This window comes from Anolis sagrei, chromosome 6 (genome assembly GCF_037176765.1).
Source record: "Anolis sagrei isolate rAnoSag1 chromosome 6, rAnoSag1.mat, whole genome shotgun sequence".
NCBI classification, from domain to species: domain Eukaryota; kingdom Metazoa; phylum Chordata; class Lepidosauria; order Squamata; family Dactyloidae; genus Anolis; species Anolis sagrei.
Genome location: NC_090026.1, coordinates 132,170,075 through 132,191,273, shown reverse-complemented (window position 1 = coordinate 132,191,273; position 21,199 = coordinate 132,170,075). Strand labels below are relative to the sequence as shown.

The following is a 21,199-nucleotide window of genomic DNA, read 5'->3' as shown; positions in this document are numbered from 1 at the left end:
AAAATATAAAACACATACATATACAATACACAGTATTGGGCCACCAATACAGACCAATGCATCTCTTAATTAAAATCATAATCCAATTTCGTTGTCTATGATTGCCAGTCCTTGATCAAAAACTTCATCGCATCGGATTAGCCGAATGCTTGCTCAAACATCCATGTTTTCAGTTTTTTCCGAAATGCCATCAGCGAGGTGGCTGATCTTATCTCTAGAGGGAGGGCATTCCAAAGCCGCGGGGCCACCACAGAAAAGGCCCTGTCTCTCGTTCCCGCGAGCCGCACCTGTGAAGCAGGCGGGATGGAGAGAAGGGCCTCTCCCGAAGATCTTAGGGTCTTGGTGGGCTGATAGGCCAAGATACGTTCGGATAGATATGTAGGGCCAGAACCGTTTAGGGCTTTAGAGGCCAAAGCCAGCACTTTGAATTGGGCCCGGTAGCTAATTGGTAGCCAGTGGAGCTGGTACAGCAGGGGAGTTGTATGCTCCCTGCGCCCTGCTCCTGTTAATACCATGGCTGCCGCCCGTTGGACTAGTTGGAGCTTCCGGGCCGTCTTCAAAGGCAACCCCACGTAGAGAGCGTTGCAGTAGTCAAGGCGGGATGTAACCAGAGCGTGGACTACCGTGGCCAAGTCAGACTTCCCAAGGTACGGTCGCAGTTGGCGCACGAGTCTTAACTGTGCGGATGCTCCCCTGGTCACCGCCGAAACCTGGGGATCCAGGCTCAGCGATGAGTCCAGGGTCACACCCAAACTGCGAACCTGTGTCTTCAGGGGGAGTGCGACCCCGTCTAACACAGGCTGTAACCCTATACCCTGTTCGGCCTTGCGACTGACCAGGAGTACCTCTGTCTTGTCTGGGTTCAATTTCAATTTGTTCGCCCCCATCCAGACCGTCACAGCGGCCAAGCACCGGTTCAGGACCTCGACAGCCTCCTTAGTAGTAGGTGGAAAGGAGTGACAGAGTTGGACATCATCTGCGTACAGATGACACCGCACCCCGAAACTCCGGATGATCTCGCCCAGTGGTTTCATGTAGATGTTAAACAACATGGGGGATAGTATTGAACCCTGAGGAACCCCACAAAATAAAGGTTGTGGGGTAGAACAGGAGTCCCCCAGTAACACCTTCTGAGACCGGCCCTCGAGGCCATATAGCCCGAAAAAACCTACAACAACCCAGTGATTCCAGCCATGAAAGCCTTCGACAATACAAAGGAAAGAAGGCTTTTGCTGTCATCAAAAAGAAGAAGAGGATGCTGAAAATACAAACCGAGGCTCAGTTCCAAAACTTTATAGCCATCATTGAACAGATGGTGGTTGAACATTAACTATGGGTTGATCTTAAGGCTATTATGCTCCTTGGAGAAGGTCTATGAGCGTCAGTCCTTCTGAGGCAACAGAAGAGAGAAAGAGGCTGAGGGGCCATGGACCTTTTGGGGACCACAACCATCTTCTTGGTGGTCTGCCTGGTCCTTCTAATGGCCTGGAGGAAGGTAGAGGCCAAGATGAAAAACTGGCCTCCGGGTCCAACGCCGCTCCCGGTCCTTGGGAACCTCCTCCAGCTGAAGGCTACCAATGTTGCAGAGCGGCTGAAGAAGGTAAGGGCTGCCAATTCCGAGGGGAAGTGTGCCTTCAATTTTGACCCCAGTTTTAGGACCTCTGAATCCCTCACATTGTTGAAGACCCACAACTGAATTGTCCTTCCTCAGGGTGAGCAAGGAAAGCTTTGGTTGTATCTTTCTGGGGGTTGGACTGGATGGCTCTTGTGGTTTCTTCCAACGCTAGAATTCTCCAGCATGAACAAATTAGAGGGCAATGTATCTACACTACACGTTTAGAGAGGCTTGATGCTGCTTTAACTGTCATTGACCCCTTCTACGAAATTTATTTATTTATTTACTTTATTTGTATACCGCTCTTCTCAGCCCTTAGGCGACTCAGAGCGGTTTACAACAATTTAGGTATACACAATACAAAATCATTAAGCATTTAAAAGCAATAGCACCACAAATCATTAAACATCAATATCAATACATCACTAAATCAATATAACAAATCCATCAGGTCTCATCCATGAAATCAGAATCCAAACTCGTTATCCGATACTCCGTGTTCCGATAGTCAATCAATCACACTGCTTAGTCGAATGCCTGTTCAAACAGCCAGGTCTTTACTTTCCTCCAGAATGCCAGCAAGGAGGGGGCCGATCTAATATCTGCAGGAAGGGCGTTCCACAGCCAAGGGGCCACCACTGAGAAGGTCCAGTCTCTCGTCCCCGCCAGATGTGCTTGTGAAGCCGGCGGGATCAAGAGCAGGGCCTCCCCACACGATCTTAATGTCCTAACTGGTTCATAGGAGGAGACGCGTTCGGACAGGTAGGTCGAGCCAGAACCATTTAGGGCTTTAAAGGCTAAAGCCAGCACTTTGAATTGTGCCCGGTAGCAAATTGGCAGCCAGTGGAGCTGGCGCAGCAGAGGAGTGGTATCCTCCCTGAGTGCCGCTCCTGTTAGCATCCTGGATGCCGATCATTTGACCATTTGAAGCTTCTGAGCAGTCTTCAGAGGCAACCCCACGTAGAGACAAGCTGGAATGTGTCCAGAGGAGGGCGACTAAAATGATCAAGGGTCTGGAGAACAAGCCCTATGAGGAGCGGCTTAAGGAGCTGGGCATGTTTAGCCTGAAGAAGAGAAGGCTGAGCGGAGATATGATAGCCATGTATAAATATGTGAGAGGAAGCCACAGGGGAGAGGAGGGAGCAAGCTTGTTTTCCACTTCCTTGGAGACTAGGACGCAATGGAACAATGGCTTCAAACTACAAGAGAGGAGATTCCATCTGAACATTAGGAAGAACTTCCTGACTGTGAGAGCCGTTCAGCAGTGGAACTCTCTGCCCCGGAGAGTGGTGGAGGCTCCTTCTTTGGAAGCTTTTAAGCAGAGGCTGGATGGCCATTTGTCAGGGGTGATTTGAATGCAATATTCCTGCTTCTTGGCAAAATGGGGTTGGACTGGATGGCCCATGAGGTCTCTTCCAACTCTTTGATTCTATGATTCTATGATTCTATGAGAGAGTTGCAGTAGTCTATACGGGATGTGACTAGAGCGTGGACTACCGTGGCCAAGTCAGGCTTCCCAAGGTACGGGCGCAGCTGGCGCACTAGTTTTAATTGTGTGAATGCTCCCCTGGTCACCGCTGAAACCTGGGGTTCCAGCCTCAGCAACGAGTCCAAGATCACACCCAAGCTGAGAACCTGCGTCTTCAGGGGGAGTGTGACCCCGTCCAACACAGGATGTAACCCTATGCCCTGTTTGGCCTTGCGACTGACCAGGAGGACCTCTGTCTTGTCTGGATTCAATTTCAATTTGTTCGCCCTCATCCAGACCGTCACAGCAGCCAAGCACCGGTTCAGGACCTGGACAGCCTCCTTAGTAGCAGGTGGGAAGGAGTGACAGAGTTGGACATCATCTGCATACAGATGACACCGTACCCCAAAACTCTAAGATTGGTGGAGAACTTGGAACTTTTGTTAGAGACCCATACTCCATTTCTCTGAACTATAGCATGAGAGTTGCTGTAAGTTTTGTGGACTCAATGTCCCTGTTCCAGAAGCATTCTCTCCTGATGTTTCTCCTGCTTCTATGGCAGGCATCCTCAGAGGTTGTGAGGTCTCACAACCTCTGAGGATGCTTGCCATAGATGCAGGCAAAATGTCAGGAGAGAATGCTTCTGGAACAGGGCAGTGCAGCCTGAAAAACTTACAACAACCCAGTGATCCTGGCCAGGAAAGCCTTCGACAATACATATAGAATGCGAGTTCCCTCAAAAATAATTCTAAGGTATAGAAATATAATAAATAAATATATAAATAAACTAGCTGTCCCCTGCCAGGCGTTGCTGTGGCCCAGTCTGTTAATCTGGAAAATAAAGTAATGAGAAAGTGTTGCTTTCTAGTATGTTGTAATGTCTTTCTGCTTGTGGGTAAACAGTATTTCTTGCTGTTTCTTTGTCAGTGTTGATGTGGAGAGTGTCTGGTTTGCCCACCCTGGAACATGCAACATATCATTGTCCTTCTTTAGGGGTCCCTTTCAAATCTATGATACTATATCTCTCTCTGTGTGAATCATATCTATCTATCTTTATCTATGGCTGGATGGCTCTTTGTCAGGAGGGCTTTGATAACATTTTTTCCCCGATGAAGGGAGTTGGATTAGGTTAGGGTTAGGGTTACCCTCCTCCTCTGAGGATGCTTGACCATAGATGCAGGCGAAATGTCAGGAGAGAATGCCTCTAGAACATGGCCATATAGCCAAAAAAAACCTACAACAACCCATCCTTAGACTTGTTGTTCCAAGACAGACAGTCCCAAAGTCTGTAATATCTCTGGAGTCCACAAAAGTCCATGTTTGTGTAAATCTGCTAATCGGAGAAGGCTAAAGTTCTTGTCAAACTCCATCTCCCAGGGTCCCGTTGAATTGAGCCACGCCAGTTTTTAAAGCGGTCTCAAACTGCCTTAGTTCTGCAGTGCAGAGTTACATAAGTTGCTTCCTCTGGCATGAAGCAAAGAGTAAAGATAGAACAGAGCTTCAGATTGCGTAATAATTTGGATTTTGCAACACTCCCAAATCCCCAAGACTCAGGCAGATTTCAAGAGGTCAACAGAGGACTTGGAAGAAAGTGGACAGAAAAAAATACCACCACATTCCAGAGTTTTGGAAGCAAAAAATGAACTGAGAGGCACTTGTTTGGGGAGGAGACGAGCTGGGCCAAGATGTTTGGGGAATGAGAGCCAAAACCTTTAATCCAAAAGGAATACAACCAAAGAATAAGGAGAGAGAGTTCTGTCGCGCGCTGGGCCTGTAACGGCTGTACTTTTCTATAGGACGTATACTTTAAGACCAGCGGGAAACCAGGGGGCCTCAAAGAGAGGTTCTCAGGGATTTTTCTGAAGTGATGGTCTTTAGAGTCTTTAATGACACAACAAAGTCTTTATTATGGAACAAACTACAAATCTTCAATGGTTCAAACAACACTTCAAGGTTTTCTTAGTCTAGTCCTCAATGGGCTGGTACCTGACTTTGATTAACTAAACTTTCTCTGTAGGAAAAGCCCTTTTTAACCTCTCCCAGGCTGTTTACTATCTATGCCTCATAGTACTAGAATCATAGAATCATAGAATCAAAGAGTTGGAAGAGACCTCCTGGGCCATCCAGTCCAACCCCATTCTGCCAAGAAGCAGGAATATTGCATTCAAATCACCCCTGACAAATGGCCATCCAGCCTCTGCTTAAAAGCTTCCAAAGAAGGAGCCTCCACCACACTCCGGGGCAGAGTTTTCCACTGCTGAACGGCTCTCACAGTCAGGAAGTTCTTCCTCATGTTCAGATGGAATCTCCTCTCTTGTAGTTTGAAGCCATTGTTCCGTGTCCTAGTCTCCAAGGAAGCAGAAAACAAGCTTGCTCCCTCCTCCTCCCTGTGGCTTCCTCTCACATATTTCTACATGGCTATCATATCTCCTCTCATCCTTCTCTTCTTCAGGCTAAACATGCCCAGTTCCCTAAGCCGCTCCTCATAGGGCTTGTACTCTAGACCCTTGATCATTTTAGTCGCCCTCCTCTGGACACATTCCAGTTTGTCTATATCTCTCTACTCTCTACTACTACCGATTTCAAATGCAACTGAGTATCGAGTAGACCTACCAGCTGAGGCTTGAAGATATTTCAGTTGGGGTTCAGTGGATCTGTAATGCTGTCCTCCCTCTGAGAATTCTTTGAAACTTCAGGGCTGTTTTCCCTCTGTTGCTGTGAGGCTGAGAGGCTGTGAGCTCTCAGCCAGAGCTTTTGGGATCTTTCCCCTGGAATTTCTATTTCTGTATCCCCAGATGTTATTGAGAAAGGAAGCTTTTCTACGGGACGAGCTGGTCTACGTCCTATAGCTTAGCTACCTTGTGTGAGACTGACTAAAATGGTTCCTTTCCCTCCCAGAACCCTGAACAAGGGGCGGAACCAAAGCTTAATTAAGATGGACAGGAGGCCTATCCTATGACTGCAAACAGATAACAGAAAGAAAATAAAGTTGGAGCTCCTGGTACAGCCGTACCAGCACAGAGAGAGAAGGTCATTATGTATCCAAGCAGCATCAAAGGGTGTTTTAATTTTTTACCCTTTCCATTTTGTTTCAGCCATGACATGCTCTCCCACTTTAATGATTGACTGTTGTTGTATGCCTTCAAATCCTGATCGCAGGGTTTTCTGGGCAAGGTTTGCTCAGATGAGGTTTCTTATCATTGCCTTCTTCTGGGGCTGAGAGAGTGTGACTTGCTCAAGGTCAACTGTTTGCCCGACCAATCAGGAATTCAAACCCTGGAGTCCCAGTCCAATGTTCAAACCACTATTAGACCTTGGCTCTATCCAAGTATCTTGACTACACAGGTGACATTCACGAAGACAGGCACCTGGTCTACAAACTCATGGACTCCTAGAGTTGGAAGAGACCCTCCAGGGACCATGTAATGCAGCCTCTTTCTGCCAGGCAGGAAGACACCACCCAAGCCCTCCCAACAGATGCCCATCACCATCTGCTTAGAAACTTGCAGAGAAGGAGGCTCCATCAGACTCCAATATGAAATATTCCAAGGGAGAAAAGCGGGATAGAAATAAATAAATAATGGGTTGTTGTAGGTTTTTTCGGGCTGTATGGCCATGGTCTAGAGGCATTCTCTCCTGACGTTTCGCCTGCATCTATGGCAAGCATCCTCAGACGTAGTGAGGTCTGTTGGAACTAGGAAAAAGGGTTTATATATCTGTGGAATGACCAGGGTGGGACGAAGAACTCTTGTCTGCTGGAGCTAGGTGGGAATGTTTCAACTGATCACCTTGATTAGCATATAATGGCCTGACAGTGCTTGGAGTAACTTTTGTTGAGCGGTGATTTTGTTCATTTGTTCATACACAAGCACGTGGACAATTTCAACAGAAAGGAGGAAACCATGAAAATGAACAAAACCTGGCTACCAGTATTAAAAAAAACTCTAAAATTACAACAGCACAACAACAGAGAGGAAACAAACAAGGACATCTAATCACCTCTCAACAAAGGATTGCTCCAGGCACTGCCAGGCCATCAAATGCTAATTAAGGTGGTCAGTTGAAACAGTCACACCTAGCTCCAGCAGACAAGAGTCCTTTGTCCCACCCTGGTCATTCCACAGATATATAAACCCACTTTCCTAGTTCCAACAGACCTCACTACCTCTGAGGATGCTTGCCACAGATGCAGGCGAAACGTCAGGAGAGAATGCCTCTAGACCATGGCCATATAGCCCGAAAAAACCTACAGCAACCCAGTGATTCCGGTCATGAAAGCCTTCGACAATACATTAAATAAAAAATGGTTGAACAGCTCTTACCATGTTGCTTCTTTCACACTTTCCTTCCTGCTTTGTATTTTGCAGATGAGTGAAAAATATGGTCCAGTCTTCACGGTATATTTTGGCTCAGACCAGGTGGTGGTCCTCTATGGCTACAACATGGTGAAGAAGATTTTGGTGGACAGTGGGGACGAGCTCCTTGACCGGGGAAGCTTCCCATCAGCAGATAAGAACAACAGAGGACTAGGTATTGTCCGGTTTAGGAAGCAAGGGGTGACCAGTCTCAGTCTTGACCTCTGCTACTAGTCTCAGTCTTATTGAAGTCTTGGAGTGGGGTGACTTTATATGCTGATGACATCCCACCTTTCCTTACTTCTCCTTTCCTTTCCATTCCATCCCAAGGAGGCCACTGCAGTACTAGACCAGGGTCTATTGTAGGTAATAATTCCACCTCCATTTATGAGCAAGGAAAGTCCTATGTCCCTTGTGAGGTCTCCTCCGACTGTCTTCTCCAGGTCTTCTCATGGGCAACGGTGAGCGCTGGCTCCAGATCCGTCGCTTCTCCCTCACTACTTTGAGGAACTTTGGGATGGGGAAGAAAGGCATCGAGGAACGGATCCAGGAGGAGGCCGAATACCTGATGAAGGAGCTCAGGAACACAAAGGGTATGGGGCAACAGTTCTGCATGTTCAGATTTCCATATACACCCATGGCAGAAGCTAACCTCAGATAGCCAGGTAGATACATTTGGGTATCCCGTGGTATCAAAGAAGTAGCTTGCATTTGTGACTTTACTAGAAGCTTTTAAGAGAGTGAATTTTCTCCATTGCTGACCTTATATATAAAAATATATAACCCTTGGACATCCATCTTCCATCATATTTGGTTTGGGGTATTGCACCTACCAGAGTCTCCCCATATATACAAGCATTGCAAGCAATATTGGCTGAAGTCGGATCTGGCCACGGTGGTCCACGCTCTTGTCACGTCCCGGTTGGATTACTGCAACGCACTCTACGTGGGGTTGCCCTTGAAGACTGCTCGGAAACTTCAACTAGTCCAACGGGGGGCAGCCAGATTGCTCACCGGAGCGGCATACAGGGAGCATACCACCCCCCTGTTATGCCAGCTCCACTGGCTGCCGATCCAACTCCGAGCACAATTCAAGGTGCTGGTTTTGACCTACAAAACCCTACATGGTTCCGGCCCAGTGTATCTGTCCGAACGGATCTCCCTCTACATCCCACCTCGGAGTCTAAGATCTTCTGGGGAGGCCCTGCTCTCGACCCCGCCTTTATCACAAGTGAGACTGGCGGGGACGAGGAGCAGGGCCTTCTCAGTGGTGGCCCCCCACCTGTGGAACTCACTCCCCGGGGAGATCAGATCAGCGACTTCCCTTCTCTCATTCAGGAAAAAGCTGAAAACTTGGATGTGGGACCAGGCTTTTGGAAACTCTGGCAGCTAAAAAGAAAGACCATAATGATGGGCAAATAATGAAGAAACCTATTGGACCTATGGAACGCGAAACACTGACCATGAGACTGTTTATTGATGTGCTATTGTGCTATATATTGATGTTTTAATCTGTTAATTGTTTAACTATTGTAATTGTTTTATATTTGTATGTATTTGGATAAGGGCATCGAATTGTGCCTTCTTTCAGGAAGGCCTTCTTTGACAAGGTCCCCCATGACCTTCTGGCAAGGAAACTAGTCCAATGTGGGCTAGGCAAAACTACGGTGAGGTGGATCTGTAATTGGTTAAATGGACGAACACAGAGAGTGCTCACTAATGCTTCCTCTTCATCTTGGAAAGAAGTGACGAGCGGAGTGCCACAAGCAGGGTTCCGTCCTGGGCCCGGTCCTGTTCAACATCTTTATTAATGACTTAGATGAAGGGCTAGAAGGCATGATCATCAAGTTTGCAGACGACACCAAATTGGGAGGGAGAGCCAATAGTCCAGAGGACAGGAGCAGGATTCAAAATGATCTTGACAGATTAGAGAGATGAATGGCCAAAACTAACAAAATGAATTTCAACAGTGACAAATGCAAGATACTCCACTTTGGCAGAAAAAATGAAATGCAAAGATACAGAATGGGGGACAATGCCTGGCTCGAGAGCAGTACGTGTGAAAAAGATCTTGGAGTCCTCGTGGACAACAAGTTAAACATGAGCCAACAATGTGATGTGGCGGCAAAAAAAGCCAATGGGATTTTGGCCTGCATCAAGAGGAGCCTAGTGTCTAGATCTAAGGAAGTAATGCTACCCCTCTATTCCGCTTTGGTTAGACCACATCTGGAATATTGTGTCCAATTCTGGGCACCACAATTCAAGAGAGATATTGACAAGCTGGAATGTGTCCAGAGGAGGGCGACTAAAATGATCAAGGGTCTGGAGAACAAGCCCTATGAGGAGCGGCTTAAGGAGCTGGGCATGTTTAGCCTGAAGAAGAGAAGGCTGAGAGGAGATATGATAGCCATGTATAAATATGTGAGAGGAAGCCACAGGGAGGAGGGAGCAAGCTTGTTTTCTGCTTCCTTGGAGACTAGGATGCGGAACAATGGCTTCAAACTACAAGAGAGGAGATTCCATCTGAACATGAGGAAGAACTTCCTGACTGTGAGAGCCGTTCAGCAGTGGAACTCTCTGCCCCGGAGTGTGGTGGAGGCTCCTTCTTTGGAAGCTTTTAAGCAGAGGCTGGATGGCCATCTGTCAGGGGTGATTTGAATGCAATATTCCTGCTTCTTGGCAGAAGGGGGTTGGACTGGATGGCCCATGAGGTCTCTTCCAACTCTTTGATTCTATGATTCTATGATTCTATGATTCTTTTTGTAAGCCGCCCTGAGCCCCCCCTCGGGGGTGAGAAGGGCGGGGTATAAGCAGCAGAAATAAATAATAAATAAATAAATGAAACCCGCTCCCGTACACACCTGCTAAAGGGGCAGGATCCCCTTCAATGTTAGTATGGCAGTCTCTTGTCTCTTGTCCAGTGGACAACTGGAGGCATGCATTGGGGTAGAACTTGTCTGGGGGCCCAGTCTCATAAGGTTCCTCTGGGGCATCATCTTATGCACCAGCTGCCCTTTGCATCAAAGTTCAACAAGAACGCTTGGGGAAGCCTCAAATGACATTTCTAAAAGTGCTAGTAGGTAAGAACCCTCCAGCCCCCCAGACATGCTTAAATGAAAAGTCTTAACATCCCCTTAGCATTCCTCTTCCACTGGAGAAGAGTGCTGGGAGTTGCAGTCCAACAAGATTGGAAGGAGCTCGTGATTCCCATCTGTGACTGGCCAAACATGCAGGCCTTCCAGATCATAGCAGTGGGTTGAACCCCTGTGCCGGCAGGACTGAAGACCGACAGGTCGCAGGTCCGAATCCGGGGAGAGGCGGATGAGCTCCCTCTGTCAGCTCCAGCTCCTCATGCGGGGACATGCATGCGAGAAGCCTCCCACAAGGATGATAAAACATCAAATCATCCAGGCGTCCCCTGGGCAACGTCCTTGCAGACGGCCAATTCTCTCACAACAGAAGCGACTTGAGCTTCTGACACGACAAAAAAAACCTCAAATATTTGGGAATGAAGAGATGCAGACCCCCTTTGCATGCACCAAGCACCCCCTAATCCCAAAGACCTTGAAGAACCTTCCTTTCCTCTGCTTTGCCAGGCCAGCCCTTCAACCCCGCCATGCTCCTCAGCTGCGCAACTGCCAACATCATCAGCCACATCCTCCTTGGAGAACGCTTCGACTACCAGGACCAAGAGTTTTGTCGGATCGTCTGTTTGCTCATTGAGAGCTTAAGACTTGAAAGCTCCATTGCAGGACAGGTGAGGGACACCCTGAAGGTAGGGTGACCAAGCCTCCAAAAATGGATTTGTGCTGCAGGGTATAGTGGTTGGGCATTAGGGGCACTGGTTGGGTTATGAACAATGAGTTGGAGAGCTGGGTCTCTTCTGTGGTAGGTTCTCAGGACAAGATTCAGTGCTGAGTGCCTTTGAAAAGTCACCTGTGGTTCACAAGAACAAATATGTGAGCAAGCAAGCCAAACCAGCTTCCAATGCAGAGGTATCCTCTGCATTATGTAACTAAGTAAATCAGCCATGTCTTGAGGTCCAAGACATGGTGAAGGGACATCAGCTTGGGGAGATGTCAGAAGAGGCTATTTGTGAATTTGATCTTCTCCATTTCCAAAGGTGACCATGCAAAGCTTCACCAAGGTGCCCGCCACCAATGTCTTTTCTTCCCTTTCTTCAGGAGATGATGGAATCAACTCTTCATAATTTTGGTCCTCTTCATTTCCAAAGGGACAAGAGACCTTGCAAAGCTTCGCCATGGTGTCCTCCACAAACAATTTCCCTTCCCTTTATTTCTTCCTTTCTTTCAGCTCTACAACATCTTCCCCAGGATCATGGACTACTTGCCTGGCCCTCACCAAACCTTCTTCACTAACCTTGCCGATATCCAGGCCTTTGTGGCCAACAAGATAAGGAACCACGAGAAGACCCTGGATCCCAGCAGTGGCCCAAGGGACTACATAGACTCCTTCCTCTTCAAAATGGAGCAGGTGAGGTGTAGTGGTTAGAATAAGAATGGCCCTCTCCATTTTTCATCAAATTGGCAACCCTAAGTTTAAAAGTATGGAATTGTTTGTTTTGATCATGACATCTGCAGCATTTCCAGCAAGAGGATTCTGGACAGCATAGTCCCCAAAAGCCACGTTTCCCATTTCTGTTCATTCCAGCCAACCCCGTATGTTGTGTTGGGTGGTGTCAGCTTTGTTCTCTCCATTTCCAGGAAAAGAACAACCCCAAGACGGAATTTACCCGGGACAACCTCATGATGACTGTTTATGACATCTTCTTTGCGGCAACGGAGACCACCAGCACCAGCCTGAGATACACTCTCATGATCCTCCTTGAACATCCGGCTGTGGAAGGTTTGCCCTCCATCTGTCCAATGTCTCTTCTTGAGTTGCATCTAGAGCAGTGGTTCTCAACCTTGTTTTTGGCCTACATCTCCCAGAAATCCCAGCCAGTTGACCAGCTGTTAGGATTTCTGTGAGTTGAAGGCCAAAAACATCTGGGAACCCCAGGTTGAGAACCACTGATCTAGACTGTAGAACAGTGGTTCTCAACCTGGGTTCCCCAGATGTTTTTGGCCTACATCTCCTGAAAAACCCAGGCAGTTGACCAGCTGTTAGGATTTCTGTGAGTTGAAGGCCAAAAACATCTGGGAACCCCAGGTTGAGAACCACTGATCTAGACTGTAGAACAGTGGTTCTCAACCTGGGGTCCCCAGATGTTTTTGGCCTACATCTCCCAGAAATCCCAGCCAGTTGACCAGCTGTTAGGATTTCTGTGAGTTGAAGACCAAAAACATCCCAGGTTGAGAACCACTGATCTAGTCTGTAGAATAACACCACTTTAATTGCTCTGGCTCAATGTTGTGGAATATTAGGAGTTGTAGTTATATGCGGTCTTGAGCTTTCTCTGTCTCACCAAACTAAAAATTCCAGGAGTCTATAGCATTGAGTCAGGACTGTGGGAAATTTGCCCAATATAATTATCTTGTGGCCAATGAAAAATGAAGAGTGGCATTGAAGGTTGTGTCCCTGTTATTGGATGCTCAACAACAATGCCACCCTCTGGGACCTAATCCAAAACATCTCTGGTTCCAATCATTTTGGAGAAGAGATGTTCAACCTATATTGTTGTAGACAATAGGGAGGGAGAATAGAGGCTCCTTCCCTTCTTGGTTTTGGTTTGTTACCTGCCTTTGACTCTCCTTCCAGCAAAGGTCCAGGAGGAAATAGACCAGGTGATTGGTCGGGAGCGTCCACCAGCCATGAAGGACCGCCTTGGGATGCACTACACCGAAGCTGTCCTCCATGAAGCCCAGAGGTTCCTTTCGCTCATCCCCTTGGGCTTCACTCGCATCGCCAAGAAGGACATGGAGCTGGGAGGATTCAAGATCCCAAAGGTACCTGTGGTGGTCCTTGGAGGTCAGGAGATGCTCCCATTCCATGACACCCAAGGAACGTCCAAATCTGTCTTCTAAGGCTCAACCAATGGCACAATAAGGTGCATCCACACTGTAGAATGAATGTCGTTCAACACCACTTTCACCACCAGGACTCAATGCTATGGAATCATGGGTATTGTCTCTGGTAAGGTGCCAGGGAAGCCCAAAGGCCTTGCAAAAGTTACTTACTTACTTACTTACTTAGGCGATCCTTCATTGTCCAAGTAAGATTGTCTACGGTGGGGCCGTAGGTGACTTCCAGATGGAAGCTGGTCCCGGTCAGGGTTGGCTTGATGCGCCTTCCTCTTGGCACGTTTCTCTCTTTCAACCTCCATTTGTGCCTCTTCAAATTCTACAGCACTGCTGGTCACAGTTGACCTCCAGCTGGAGCACTTAAGGGCCAGGGCTTCCCAGTTCTCTCTCGGTGTCTCTGCCATAGTTTTTAAGGTTGGCTTTGAGCCCATCTTTAAATGTCTTTTCCTGTCCACCAACATTCTGTTTTCCGATCTTGAGTTCGGAGTAGAGCAACTGCTTTGATGGTCAGGCATCCGGACAATGTGGCCGGTCCAGCGGAGTTGATGGCGAAGGACCATTGCTTCAATTCTGGTAGTCTTTGCTTCTTCCAGCATGTTGACATTTGTCTGCCTGTCTTCCCAAGAGATTTGCAGGATTTTCCGGAGGGAAAGCTGATGGAATCATTCCAGGAGTTGCATGAGACATCTGTAGACAGTCCACGTTTCGCCGGCATATAGCAGGGTTGGGAGGGGAACAGCTTTATAAACAAGCACCTTGCAAAAGTACAACTCCCATGATTCCGTAGCATTGAACCATTGCGGTTCAAGTTGAGTCAATTTGCATTTATTCTCCGGTGTAGATGCACTGATAGATGTACGTTTGTCCATTTCTCTGCTTTCTTGCAACAGGGAGCGACTCTATATCCCATCCTGAGCTCTGCACTGCATGACCCCACGCAATTTAAAAATCCATACCAGTTTGACCCGGGACATTTTCTGGACGAAAAAGGAGAATTCAAGAAGAACGGAGCTGACATGCCTTTCTCTGCAGGTCTGTGGTTTGGAGATCTTTGGGGAAATCCTTGAGTGGGGACAGGGGGCACTTTATATCCCATCATCCACTCCAGTGAATTGTGCTGCATAGAAAGTGACATTACATCAATGTATTGTCGAAGTCTTTCATGGCCAGAATCACTGGGTTGTTGTAGGGTTTTTCAGGCAATGTGGCCATGTTCTAGAGGCATTCTCTCCTGTCCTTTCACCTGCATCTATGGCAGGCATCCTCAGAGGTAGTGAGGTCTGTTGGAACTAGCAAAATTGGGTTTATATATCTGTGGAAAGACCAGGGTGGGACAAAGGACTCTTGTCTGCTGGAGCTAGGTGTGAATGTTTCAACTGACCACCTTGATTAGCATATAATGGCCTGACAGTGCCCAGAGCAAACTATTGTTGAGAGGTGATTAGATGTCCCTGATTGTTTTCCCTCTGCTGTTGTGCTGTTCTAATTTTAGAGTTTTTTAATACTTTTAGCCAGATTTTGTTCATTTTCATGGTTTCCTCAAATCACCTCGCAACAAAAGATTGCTCCAGGCACTTCCAGGCTATCAAATGCTAATCAAGGTGGTCAGTTGAAACATTCACACCTAGCTCCAGCAGACAAGAGTCCTTAGTCCCACCTTGGTCTTTCCACAGATATATAAACCCAATTTTCCTAGCTCCAACAGACCTCCCTACCTCTGAGGATGCTTGCCATAGGTGCAGGCGAAACGTCAGGAGAGAATGCCACTAGACCATGGCCATATAGCCTGAAAAAACCTACAACGACCCAGTGATTCCGGCCATGAAAGCCTTCATCAAAACATTGTCCCTGATTGTTTCCTCTCTGTTGTTTTGCTGTTCTAATTTTACAACATTACATTACATGAAATCCCCTCCTTCTTGTTCCATTTGCTGCCAATTTGCAATTGAAAAAACAAATAGCAGTCCGGGAACAAACCCAATTGCTTTATCTTTATTTAGGTTTGGTGGATTTGAGAGCAAAAAAATTGCAAAATTGCACACAGATCCCCCAAAATAGGGTGCTAAGGAGCTTTGGGGCTTGCAAAAAAAGAGTGTTGGGTCCAGATTGCAATTTGTGTCTTTCCTTTTCTATCCCATAGCTTTGCAAACTATTGCTTATGGAATACTAATCCATGTTGTCACTCCACCATCCAGAATATCTTTATTTGATGTATTGTCAAAGGCTTTCATGGCCAGAATCACTGGGTTGTTGTAGGTTTTTCGGACTATATGGCCATGTTCTAGAGCAGTGGTTCTCAACTTGTGGGTCCCCAGGTGTTTTGGCCTACAACTCCCAGAAATCCCAGCCAGTTTACCAGGTGTTAGGATTTCTGGGAGTTGAAGGCCAAAACATCTGGGGACCCACAGGTTGAGAACCACTGTTCTAGAGGCATTCTCTCCTGACATTTTGCCTGCATCTATGGCAAACATCCTCACAACCTCTGAGGATGCCTGCCATAGATGGAGGCGAAACGTCAGGAGAGAATACCTCTAGAACAGTGATGGGCAACCTTTTGAGCTTGGTGTGTCAAAATTTGCCAAAAATCTGACTATAACTTGGGTGGGGTGTCAACTTCGAGAAAGAATAAACGTAATTTTGCAATATTTATAGTTTAAATAAGAAAAATGTATATTCCATGCTGAGCTATGGAGTGAACGAGGCTCAAACGTGCAGATGTTAAATTTGTAGAGCCTTTTACAAATTTAAGGATGGAATTAGATTGGATTTTATAAGGTGTACTTCTCTGTATGCGGCCGCATGTGGTCACGTGTAATCAAAAATAGCCATGTGTGTCAGTGCTGACACGCGTGTCATAGGTTCACCATCACAACTCTAGAACATGGCCATATAGCTTGAAAAATCCTACAACAACCCATCTTTATTTGACCTTCTTCGAGTGCATCTACTCTGTAGAATGAATGCAGTGTGACACCACTTTAAATGTCATGGCTGAATGCTTTATTTATTTATTTTATTTGCTTTATTTCTATACCGCATTTTTCAGCCCAAACAGGCGACTCAATGCGGTTTACATGGTACAAATTATCAAACAGTGTCAGTGCAATTAAAACATAACAATGCAACAAACAGGATCAACGACATCAATCCACAACAATTAACAAATCACAACAAGACAAGTCAACAAAACGAAACATAACGCCTCAGTGAAATCAGATCCGTTCTCATAGTCCTTGTGCCATTCCTATGTTCCATTTACCATCTTCCTATGATTGGTTGCACTGCTTAACCAAACGCTTGTTCATAAAGCCAGGTCTTGACCTTTCTCCGAAACGCCAGCAACAAAGGTGCCTGTCTGATGTCTGCCGGTAGGGCATTCCATAGCCGAGGGGCCACCACTGAGAAGGCCCTGTCTCTCGTCCCCGCCAAGCGCGCCTGTGACGCAGGCGGGACCGAGAGCAGGGCCTCCCCAGACGATCTTAATGTTCTAGTCGGTTCATAGGTGGAGATGCGTTTGGAGAGGTAAGTGGGGCCAGAACCGTTTAGGGCTTTATAGGCTAAAGGCAGCACCTTGAATTGTGCCCGGTAGCAGATTGGCAGCCAGTGGAGCTGGCTCAACAGAGGAGTGGTATGCTCCCTGAGTGCCGCTCCCATTAGCAACCTGGCTACCGAGCGCTGGACCATCTGAAGCTTCCGGGCAGTCTTCAAGGGCAACCCCACGTAGAGCGCGTTGCAGTAATCAATCCGGGATGTGACCAGAGCGTGGACTACCGTGGCCAAGTCAGACTTCCCAAGGTACGGGCGCAACTGGCGCACAAGTTGCAAAACATTTGCAAGCAAAGGCATGGCTATGAGATCCTGGGGATCCTGGGATTTGTAGTTTGGTGAGGCACCAACCCTATTTGACAAAGGAGACTAAAGACCTTTTAAAACTACAACTCTCATGATTCCATGTCATTGCGTCGTGGCAATTAAAGGGATGTCCAACTGCATTAATTCTGAAGCATAGATGCACCCCAGAATATCTCATTATGTGCATATGTGCAAAATCTAGGCACGTCTGACCCAAAGGACAAAGGATGCTCGACCTGCTCAACCTCCAGAGTTCCCACTTTGATCCAGTGTAACCAGTCCTTTTGTTCTGTGACAGGAAAGAGGAATTGCTTGGGCGAAGGACTGGCCCGGATGCAGCTCTTCCTCTACATCACCACCATCCTGCAGAGTTTCCGCCTGAAGCACCCCCCGGGAGTCACCCAAATCGAACTCACGCCGGACGTCAGTGGATTCGGGAACATCCCCCACCAAGTCCAGCTCTGCTTCTGCCCACGCTGAGCAACCTCCGGTCAACCATGCCTTTGCTTGCAAATGTTTTGATTCAAAATGTGCCTTAGCTTATAGAGCAGGCATGGGCAAACTTGGGCCTTCCCTCCAGGTGTTTTGGACTACAACTCCCACAATTCCGAACAGCCGGTAGGCTGTTCGGAATTGTGGGAGTTGCAGTCCAAAACACCTGGAGGGCCCAAGTTTGCCCATGCCTGTTATAGAGCAATCTCCTTAAAATCCCTTCAAATGTCTCACCTCCAGATCCTACAGAATCCTGGGATTGGTCACTTGACAGAGCCTTCAGGACATTGCAGTTTGAGTGTGACCCTCACACATTATGAAACAATGATTCATAATAACTTCAAAATAAAAATAATTAGGGTTGTGTACCATAAATCCATCCAAGATTCATGCTCATTTTTGTTAAAATAGGGTCAACACTAGTCCTACCTTGCAGACTGTTTACCATCAGGATCCATACACTTGCAGTGCATCTACACCAGTGGTTCTCAACCTGGGGCCCCCAGATGTTTTTGGCCTACAAGTCCCAGAAATCCCAGCCAGTTTACCAGCTGTTAGGACAGTGGTTCTCAACCTGGGGGTCGGGACCCCTGTGGGGGTCACGAGGGGGTTTCAGAGGGGTCACCAAAGACCATCCAAAAATATAGTATTTTCAATTGGTCATAGGGGTTCCATGTGCAAGTTTGGCCCAATTCTATCATTGGTGGGGATCAGAATGATCTTTGACTGTAGGTGAACTATAAATCCCAGCAACTAAATCTCAAATGCCAAGGTCTATTTTCCCCAAACTCCACCAGTGTTCATTCACATTGGGCATGTTGAGTATTCATGGCAAGTTTGGTCCAGATCCATCATTGTTTGTGTCTACAGCGCTCTCTGGGTGTAGGTGAACTACAACTCCAAACCTCAGGGTCAATGCCCACCAAACCCTTCCAGTATTTCTCATTGGTCATGAGAGTACTGTGTGCCAAGTCTGGTTCAATTCCATCATTGGTAGAGTTCAGAATGCTCTTTGATTGTAGGTTAACTATAAATCCCAGCAACTACAACTCCCAAAGGACAAAATCAATCCCCTGCCAACCCCACCAGTATTCAAATTTGGGCATATCGGGTATTTGTGCCAAATTTGGTCCAGTGAATGAAAATACATCCTGCATATCAGATATTTATATTATGATTCATAACAGTAGCAAAATTATAGTTGTGAAGTAGCAACAAAAATAATATTTTGGTTGGGGATCACCACAACATGATGAACCGTATTCAGGGGTCACAGCATTAGAAAGGTTGAGAACCACTGTGTTAGGATGTCTGGGAATTGAAGGCCAAAAACATCTGGGGACTCCAAGTTGAGAACCACTGATCTACACTGTGTAGAATGAATGCAGTCTGACTGTTGATGTTGTCTATTCGTTCAGTCGCTTCAGCTTCTTGGTGGCCTCCTGGACCAGCCCAGACCAGAGCTCCCTGTGGGCCGTGGCCACCCGCAGCTCCTTCCAGGTCAAGCAAGTCCCTTCAAGGAGACCATCCACCCACCTTGCCCTTGGTCGGCCCCTCTTCCTTTTTCCTTCCATTTCCCCCAGCATCATTGTCTTCTCCAAGCTTTCCTGTCTTCTCATGATGTAGCCAAAGTATTCCATCTTTGCCTCTCATCTCCTTCTCTCCAGTGAGCAGTCTGACTGACCTCACTTGAGAAGGAAGGAAGGAAGGAAGGAAGGAAGGAAGGAAGGAAGGAAGGAAGGAAGGAAGGAGAGAAGGGAAAGAAAGGAGAAGTAAGGGAGGGCGAGGAAAGAAAGAAAGAAAAAGGAGGGAATGAAAAGGAAAGCAAGAAAGAAGAGAGGGAAGTTGTATGAGGAAAAGCAAAGGAAGAAGGAAAGAAGGAAAGAGAGATGGAGAAGGTGTATGAGGGGAAAGGGGAAGGAAGGAAGAAGGAAGGAAGGAGAAAGGGGAAAGAAAGGAGAAGTAAGGGAGGGAGAGGGAAGAAAGAAAAAGGAGGGAATAAAAAGGAAAGAAAAAAGAATAAAGGGAAGGTGTATGGGGAAAAGCAAAGGAAGAAGAAAAGAAAGGAAGGAAAGAGATGGAAAAGGTGTATGAGGGGAAAGAGGAAGGAAGGGAAAGAAACAAGGGAGATGGAAAGGAGGAGGAAAAAAAGGAGAGGAGGAAGGAAAACAAAGGAAAGTCAAAATGAGAGGGAAGGAAAGAACAAGAAAGAGTGGAAGAAAAGGGAAGGGAAGGAAGAAGTGACAACAGAAAGGAAGGAAGAAAGAAAAAGAAGGGGAGAGGAAGGAAAGGAGTAAAGATTTAAAAAAGGGGGGAAAGGAAAAGGAAGAAAAGGGAGGGAGGGAGGGAGGGAAGAAAGAAAAAGGAGGGAGTAAACATAAATAAAGAATAGGGGGAAGGTGCACATGGGAGAGTGAAGGAAGAAGAAAAGAAACGAGGAAAAAGAGAGGGAGAAATTGTATGAGGGGAAGGGTGGAAGGAAGGGAAAGAAATGAGGAAGAAAGAAGGGAGGAAAAAGAAAAGGAGAGGAGGAAGGAAAAGAAAGAAAAGTCAAGATGGGAGGGAAGGAAACAACAAGAAAGAGGGGAAGAAAAGGGAAGGGAAGGAAGAAGTGACAACAGAAAGGAGGGAAGAAAGAGAAAAGGAAAAGAAGAAAGAAAAAGGGGGAAAGAAAGGAGAAGGAAAGAAGAGGGAGGGAGGGGGGAAGAAAGAAAAAAGGGGGAATAAAATGTAAAGAAAGAAAAAAGAGGGGGGAGGTACATGAGGGAGAGCAAAGGAAGAAGAAAAGAAGGGAAGAAAAAAGAGGGAGAAACTGTATGAGGGGAAGGGTGGAAGGGAAAGAAAAAAGGGAGAAGGAAGGGAGGGGAAAGAAAAAGGAGAGGAGGAAGGAAAAAAAGGGAAAGTCAAGATAGTACGGAAGAAAATAACAAGAAAGGGGGAAGAGAAAGGAAGGGAAGGAAGAAGTGACAACAGAAAGAAGGGAAGAAAGAAAAGGGAAAGAGGAAGGAAAGAAAGAAAGAAAGAAAGAAAGAAAGAAAGAAAGAAAGAAAGAAAGATAAAAGGGGAAAGAAAGGAGGAAGAAGGGGAAGGAGGGAAGAAAAAAAGGAGGGAATAAAATGCAAATAAAGAGCGAGAAGGTGCATGAGGGAGAGCAAAAGGAAGAAGAAAAGCAGGGAAGAAAAAGAGAGGGAAGTGTATGAACGGAAAGGTGGAAGGAAAGGAAAGAAAAGAGGGAGGAGGAAGAGAGGGGAAAGAAAAAAGAGAGGAGGAAGGAAAATCAAGGAAAATCAAGATGGGAGAGAAGGAAAGAACAAGAAAGGGGAAGAGAAAGGAAGGGAGGGAAGAAGTGACAGCAGAAGGGAGGGAAAAAAGAAAAGGAGGGGAAGAAGAAGGAAAGGAAGGAAGAGAAAAAGAAGGGAAAGGAAAGGAAAAA

General features: G+C 46.7%; 1 protein-coding gene across 1 annotated transcript; it reads left to right on the top strand.

The window, feature by feature from the left end:
• The first annotated feature begins 1,426 nt into the window (after positions 1-1,426).
• LOC132779715 (cytochrome P450 2C19-like) lies at positions 1,427-17,842 on the top strand. Its single transcript, XM_060783384.2, has 9 exons — positions 1,427-1,600; positions 7,451-7,613; positions 7,882-8,031; positions 11,035-11,195; positions 11,753-11,932; positions 12,163-12,304; positions 13,160-13,347; positions 14,313-14,454; positions 17,573-17,842. Exons 1-9 carry the CDS (start codon positions 1,427-1,429, stop codon positions 17,752-17,754), a joined length of 1,482 nt encoding a protein of 493 aa, XP_060639367.2. The 3' UTR covers positions 17,755-17,842.
• The last annotated feature ends 3,357 nt before the right edge of the window (positions 17,843-21,199 follow it).

Excerpts from the sequence above, each read along its gene's own strand:
- LOC132779715 (XM_060783384.2), top strand. The coding sequence starts at position 1,427 with ATGGACCTTTTGGGGACCACAACCATCTTCTTGGTGGTCTGCCTGGTC. Across the intron at positions 7,614-7,881 it reads TAAGAACAACAGAGGACTAG|GTCTTCTCATGGGCAACGGT; the intron begins GTATTGTCCGGT and ends TGTCTTCTCCAG. Across the intron at positions 11,933-12,162 it reads TCCTCTTCAAAATGGAGCAG|GAAAAGAACAACCCCAAGAC; the intron begins GTGAGGTGTAGT and ends CTCCATTTCCAG.